Raw genomic sequence first — 5,768 nt, 5'->3', positions numbered from 1 at the left:
CATGCTGTGTGGTTTGGTAACTTAAAATCCTAGAAATTCCCTTCTTAAGTATCCTGTCATGACCAAACATGGGACAACATAAGGTGTCGGATATCCCAGCTCGGTCAGGACCTTAACCACTAAATTGCACGAACGAATGTTTTGTGTTCCCCAGAGACTCTAAATCTACAAGACACTGATGGTCACTTAAGTACCTTCCTATAAACAGGAGAGGAAAAAAAATGCATGTTTCTGTTTGCTCAAAATTGTCCCAGTTGAAGACAAACGAGACAGTCTGTACTCGGTCTTGTATGTCCTCACACTTTGGTCCCTCATAATTCAAAACAAGTGGTGAATGTTTGCAGAGTGAAAATTTGTACCATTTTAGCTACTTAGTCTCGATTCGGGGTTATGACAGCAGCATTTGTAGCTCAGCACACATGTATTTGTGTGTTTATATGTGGATGCAGAACGCTTGTTCCTCTCTCCGTCTATGCACAGGAGATGTGTAATATTACCTGGGTGTGTCTCTAATGGAGAAGGGATGTGGTTATAATCCGACATAACGCTCATTTTAAAAGTCTTATGGTGAGGTTTTACAGAGAGAAGAGAAATGAAGTCAAAGTGTTTAAAACATAAACCACCACTGTTCTCGTGCAGTCATCAATCCACAGTGACCTGCAGTAAATCTCTGATCAGGACACACTGGCAGATTGACAGGAAGTAACACGAACTGTATGCGAAGTAATGGTTCCACGTTTGGAAATAGGACGTCTGTGATCATTTTATTGGAGGCAAGGCAGTGGACAAAATGATTACGGATGGAAATGTGCACACCGGATACTCAAACTGAACTCTAAACCTGGAGAATGATGGCGTTACACAGACTGCAAAAAGCGCAGGACGTCTGGTGTCTCTTCACTCCATCATCCTTCTCGCCATGTCGTCCTGCGAGCGAAACTAAAAGAAACACATCTGCGCCTGCTTCTGTCTGCTCATGTTTTCAATTCTTTATTTCCTCTGTTCGTCTTAGATTTACTTTGAAACAGCTGAGAAAGAACAGAGACATTCCCTAAACCCATTTTCTCTCTGTCACAAACGGGCAGACACACAAACCTTTCACTCCTCTACAAAAAGGGAAAAGGGGGATGAGAGATGTGCAGACAAAGTCGAACAAGTCTGTGATAATAAAGTAAAATGAAGCAGAGGACACAGGTACACAGGCAGGGTTTGTACAGGTGTGGAAGTTTTCTTTTTATCTGTTAGGTGACGGTTACATCTTCTCACCTTTGCGGGGGGGATGAGAAAAAACGCTTCACTTTTGCGCTGCTTCACTGTGTTTTTACAACCCTGCGAGCCTGCCAGGGGAACTTAATTTATCACTAACGTCCCATAAAGCTTGGTTTAATTAAAACAAACTCCCCATGATAATAAGAGGCAGTTTGCGGGTTTGTGTCTTTTTGTTTCCTTCCTTTTATTTTCAATTTAAAAAAAAAGGCTCTGATGTGTGCTGAGCTAAATATATTCTACTGCGTGGTCTGTCACCTCTTCAAAAGTTTTTTTTGAAGGGGGGTGTTTTTTCTAAGATATGCAGCCTAACAAAACTAGCACATACCTCGATTTTTCTTTTCTTTTTCCCCTGCAAGTCGACATAATAATTACTGACATAATTACAAGTGATTATTCTCCACGGAAGGAAACGCAGCCCTGTTTAACGGCATGGTTAGCCCGTAAAAGTAGGCTCTAATGTGCTTTAATTTACCAGTCTCTTTGCGTTTGCGTGCGCACTGGCCATATCTGCGCGTGCTCGGCCCAGTGTTTAATATTAGTTATTGTTTCGGGATGTCTTAGAAAAGCTCCTGTACTATAAAGGGAGCGGTGACGCGCCAGTCTCTTCTGCGCGCTCAGATGTGGGTTTTTTTGTTGTTTTTTTTGGGGGGGGGGGGGGTTGCCTTGTCATGTGTGGGGGGTAAAGTTTTGTGCGGAAGGCGGGGGCGCGGCTGTGTAGTGTGGAGGCTCTGGGCAGACTGGTGGTTTCAGGGTGTCAAGAGTCAGTTCTGGGCGAGCGCAGCAGAGTGCATGAAGGAAACCGGGAGCAGGGAGAGTTGGCGGGCTTAAACTCTGGACTGTGCGAGCAAACCTCACCTGCATCTTGGAATCTCTCTCACCCCCTGTCTCACTTTTTGGGAATAGTGGGAAGCTTGCTGTTCCTTGGGATGGAGCGTGGATGGGACGGTGTTTCATATGCTGGGATGTGTATTCTGGGTGTTCTGTCCGTGCTCTCGTCGGCGCTAAACGGAGTTTGGGGGTTTAACTTTTACGCAGAGCATCCCACAGTTTATAGGGGACCCGATGGAAGTTACTTCGGTTATGCTGTGGACTTCTACCAAGCTACCGCCGACAGCAACACGTGAGTGGCAACATCAGGGCTGAAGCTGTCCTGCAGAAGTTCTTCTTAAACTGTACCTGTACAAATTCAACACATTGCCTAACACTAATACTAATAAAATAATAAAGAAAAAGAGTGATGGGGGGAATAATGAAAATCCATGAGCGTCATTATCTGTCTTACCTCTGACAGATTAAGGAAAACAGAGTAAAAGGACCTGCCATGTATGAGAGTTTATGCATTGTTTGAAGAGTACATTGTCTTGCATATGTCTTGGTTTTTCTTTTGCCTATTAGGATCAGTGTGCTGGTTGGGGCTCCCAAAGCCAACACCTCCCAGCCCGGCATCGTAGAGGCTGGAGCCGTTTATTACTGCCCCTGGCCTGGGCTGCCTGAGAGCTGCAGACAGATACCCTTTGACAACTCCAGTGAGTTACCTGAAGCCTGTTTTCTCTCTGTCTTTCTCACTGACCTGAATAAACATGAGGTAGACTGCTGGTTTCTTTGCAGTAAATAGAAAGGATTACCCGTTTGAGCTGGACAAACCGTGAACCTGTCACAGTCATTGTTTCATGAGTTCTCATATAAGTGTTTTATTTAATACCAGAGATGAAATTGAACCATCATTTATTTCACTTGTAATAATTCCTTTTAGAATCATAGGTGGCCCCAGATGTTACTGGAATTGAAACCACTGTTTTATGACCTGTGTGTGTCTGTTTAAGTTGGCGCAAGTGTTATTGGATGAAAAGAGAGAGAGATGAGACATGTGGGTCTCATCAGCTTCCTGTAACAATAAAAAAAAGGAAAAAAAAGTATGGCAGGTTTGCTGGTGGATTTCTTCATCATGTTGATTATGGTATCCAGTATATTATCAACAGTGGTGTCCAATCAACTTTTGTTGGTGGGTCTAATGTTTCTGACACACGCTTCTCTATCTGAGTTGGCATGTGTGTGTGTGAGAGAGAGAGAAAGACGGAGAGAGAGAGGAGGGGGTAAACTGAATGCACATGGGAATTTAGTTTCCCTTCGGAAGAAAGGGGGATTGGGCGAGGTCTGCTTTTTATTAGATCTTGAAAATGTAACCGTCTCCTTTCCCTCCCCTCCATCAGTCTGTCCTTCTCTCTCTCTCTCTCTCTCTCTCTCTCTCTCTCTCTCTCTCTCACCTATTACAAGGACTTCTAACATCTTTGTGATGACCACAAAAAGTGAAGTGGTGAAGCAACTGGCTTATCAGTGCAGTGATAGGAGTAACTCTACTCTCTTGTAGTGTTATGGGCAGATCTAACATATCCAACAGGATCCAGAGAAAGATGTACATATATATAAACAGCAGATTGTAACTGAATTAACATAAAAACCTTCAATCCATAAGAAAAAACCTTTGAAGATGACGCTGCAGTTGGAAGCCATACTGCTGCAGAGATCGTATATCTGTCATATTATTATACCACAGTGTGACTATGACTGGATAATTTATCAACAAGCAGCTGATGCGGAAATGCAACTGCTGATAGCTGATCAGCTGATAAAAGCACTGCTTCAGTGTTCTGCCTGAACTACAGCAAGGCTCCATGAAGATAAAGACTGAGATGTTTTGTTTTCTCTAAAGTTAATTACAGTTATTTTTCACCGAGGGGGGTTTAGTTTTAATTTGAAGTGTTTTGGGGGTTAATTTCAGGTTTGAGGGACAGAGGCATAAACTTAGTGGAACAAATTTGTGTGTGAAGTCATGTGTGCATCTTTCCACTACAATGGGGGGTTATGCACAAGTTGATTGATGACCGTGGCCACTGTGGATATTTCTAGAGTTACAGCAGACCCATTCTTACAGGTATAAACCAGACTAGGTAGGAGGCACATGCATACACACACTGATGCACACTGTACAAAGTATCCGGAGCAGAGTGCTGAGCATCTGTGTGCACTTGACTGGTTAATGTCCATATATCAACTTCACGTGCGTCTGATTATGCGTGTGCATGGTTTCAGTGACATTATGCAGATGTGTCAAGTCATGCCAGTGAAGTGAAGTGAACAGGAGAGGGGATGATATGCTATCACAGATTAATGATCGATTGGATGTCCGTGTGAGTTAAGAAGTCTGGAAAGTAAAGCTGAATACTCCACTGCTTCACATCTGCTCTGCTGATGCATTGCTACTCAGTTTACCAGAAAAATGATGTTTTCATTTAGAAACACTTAAAAATGATGAATATTTTTGAAATTCTATTTTCCTTTTCCAAGAAGAAATGTAGCTAATGTTCACAATCGCACAAAATACATGCACATCTGAAAGCAACACCTCGCATAACCCGATCGTGGTTTTATGCTGTGAAGTTAATCATTCAATACCCTCATCCACTATTACTCAGGCTTTGGGAATAAAAGTGGCACTGATACTTAATTGAACCTGTATTGCCAACACTGCAATGTTAATGATTACAATCCTTTTTAAAAATACACACACACACACACACACACACACACACACACACACACACACACACACACACACACACACACACACTCTCATATATATATATATATAATCTACATTATATATAATCTAAAATCAATCTTGACTTTAGCTGGCAAACTTGTACTGTACATCTGGTTGTCTGTAATTTTAGTGTGTGCTTGCTAAAAGAAGGTGTTTAATGAAGAGAGGTCTGCACTGCATGGTTGGACTTTATTAACACTGAAAACTACCTACAACAGAGCGAAAACAAACATGTACACACACTAAACGCCAAGTCGACACATAATTGTAATCTCAATGGGGAACCATGTCCATGTGCGCTTTGTGGGGAGGGGGTGGGGGCGCTATGTATCTGTGTAGGGTCAGAATGAGTCTCTTAAGTCTTGTTATTTTTTATGAGCTTTAACTTAAAAACGAAGTCTCTGTAGTTCGACAAATGTCTGTTTGTGGGGGACAGATGTTGTTCTGATGTGTGTTATTGGTCTGTTTATGATGTTGCTGTTTGTTCTTTATTGTATCTAGGGCAAATGTTTTCTGTGCTCACAAGCAGAGCTACAGGCAGCCTCAATGGTCAATATCTCAATATCGCTTTTACTGCCATCCATTATACATTATATCTTTTCTGTACTCTTACGATACCCTTTATGTCTTTATTTTTTTTCTCTCTCCAGATAACAGAATGATTAAGGTAAATGGTACCAGAGAGCCTCTGGAGTTTAAGTCGCACCAGTGGTTTGGAGCATCGGTCAGAGCACACAGAGGCGAAGTGGTGGTGAGTGGAAATAAAGTCAGATATTATCTGAATCGTTTAACTTATCCCACACAGATTTTCCCCCTACATTCCCCTCTTTTCTAAAGAAAACTGATGAAATCTTAACTGATTTCAGATCAAGAGGGAAGGCGCACCAGCAAGTAGCTC

At 42.3% G+C, this 5,768-nt stretch overlaps 1 protein-coding gene across 1 annotated transcript in view; it reads left to right on the top strand.

Annotated features, from left to right (window-relative positions):
• The first annotated feature begins 2,011 nt into the window (after positions 1-2,011).
• itga8 (integrin, alpha 8) overlaps positions 2,012-5,768 on the top strand; it is a 42,693-nt gene continuing 38,936 nt past the window's right edge. The window contains exons 1-3 of the mRNA XM_026184747.1: positions 2,012-2,389; positions 2,665-2,795; positions 5,521-5,621. Coding sequence (XP_026040532.1) covers positions 2,196-2,389; positions 2,665-2,795; positions 5,521-5,621 — 426 coding nt within the window. The 5' untranslated portion in view covers positions 2,012-2,195. The remainder of the gene's footprint in view (positions 2,390-2,664; positions 2,796-5,520; positions 5,622-5,768) is intronic.

This window comes from Astatotilapia calliptera, chromosome 11 (genome assembly GCF_900246225.1).
Source record: "Astatotilapia calliptera chromosome 11, fAstCal1.2, whole genome shotgun sequence".
Lineage (NCBI taxonomy): Eukaryota > Metazoa > Chordata > Actinopteri > Cichliformes > Cichlidae > Astatotilapia > Astatotilapia calliptera.
This window is presented reverse-complemented; position numbering and strand designations above follow the sequence as displayed.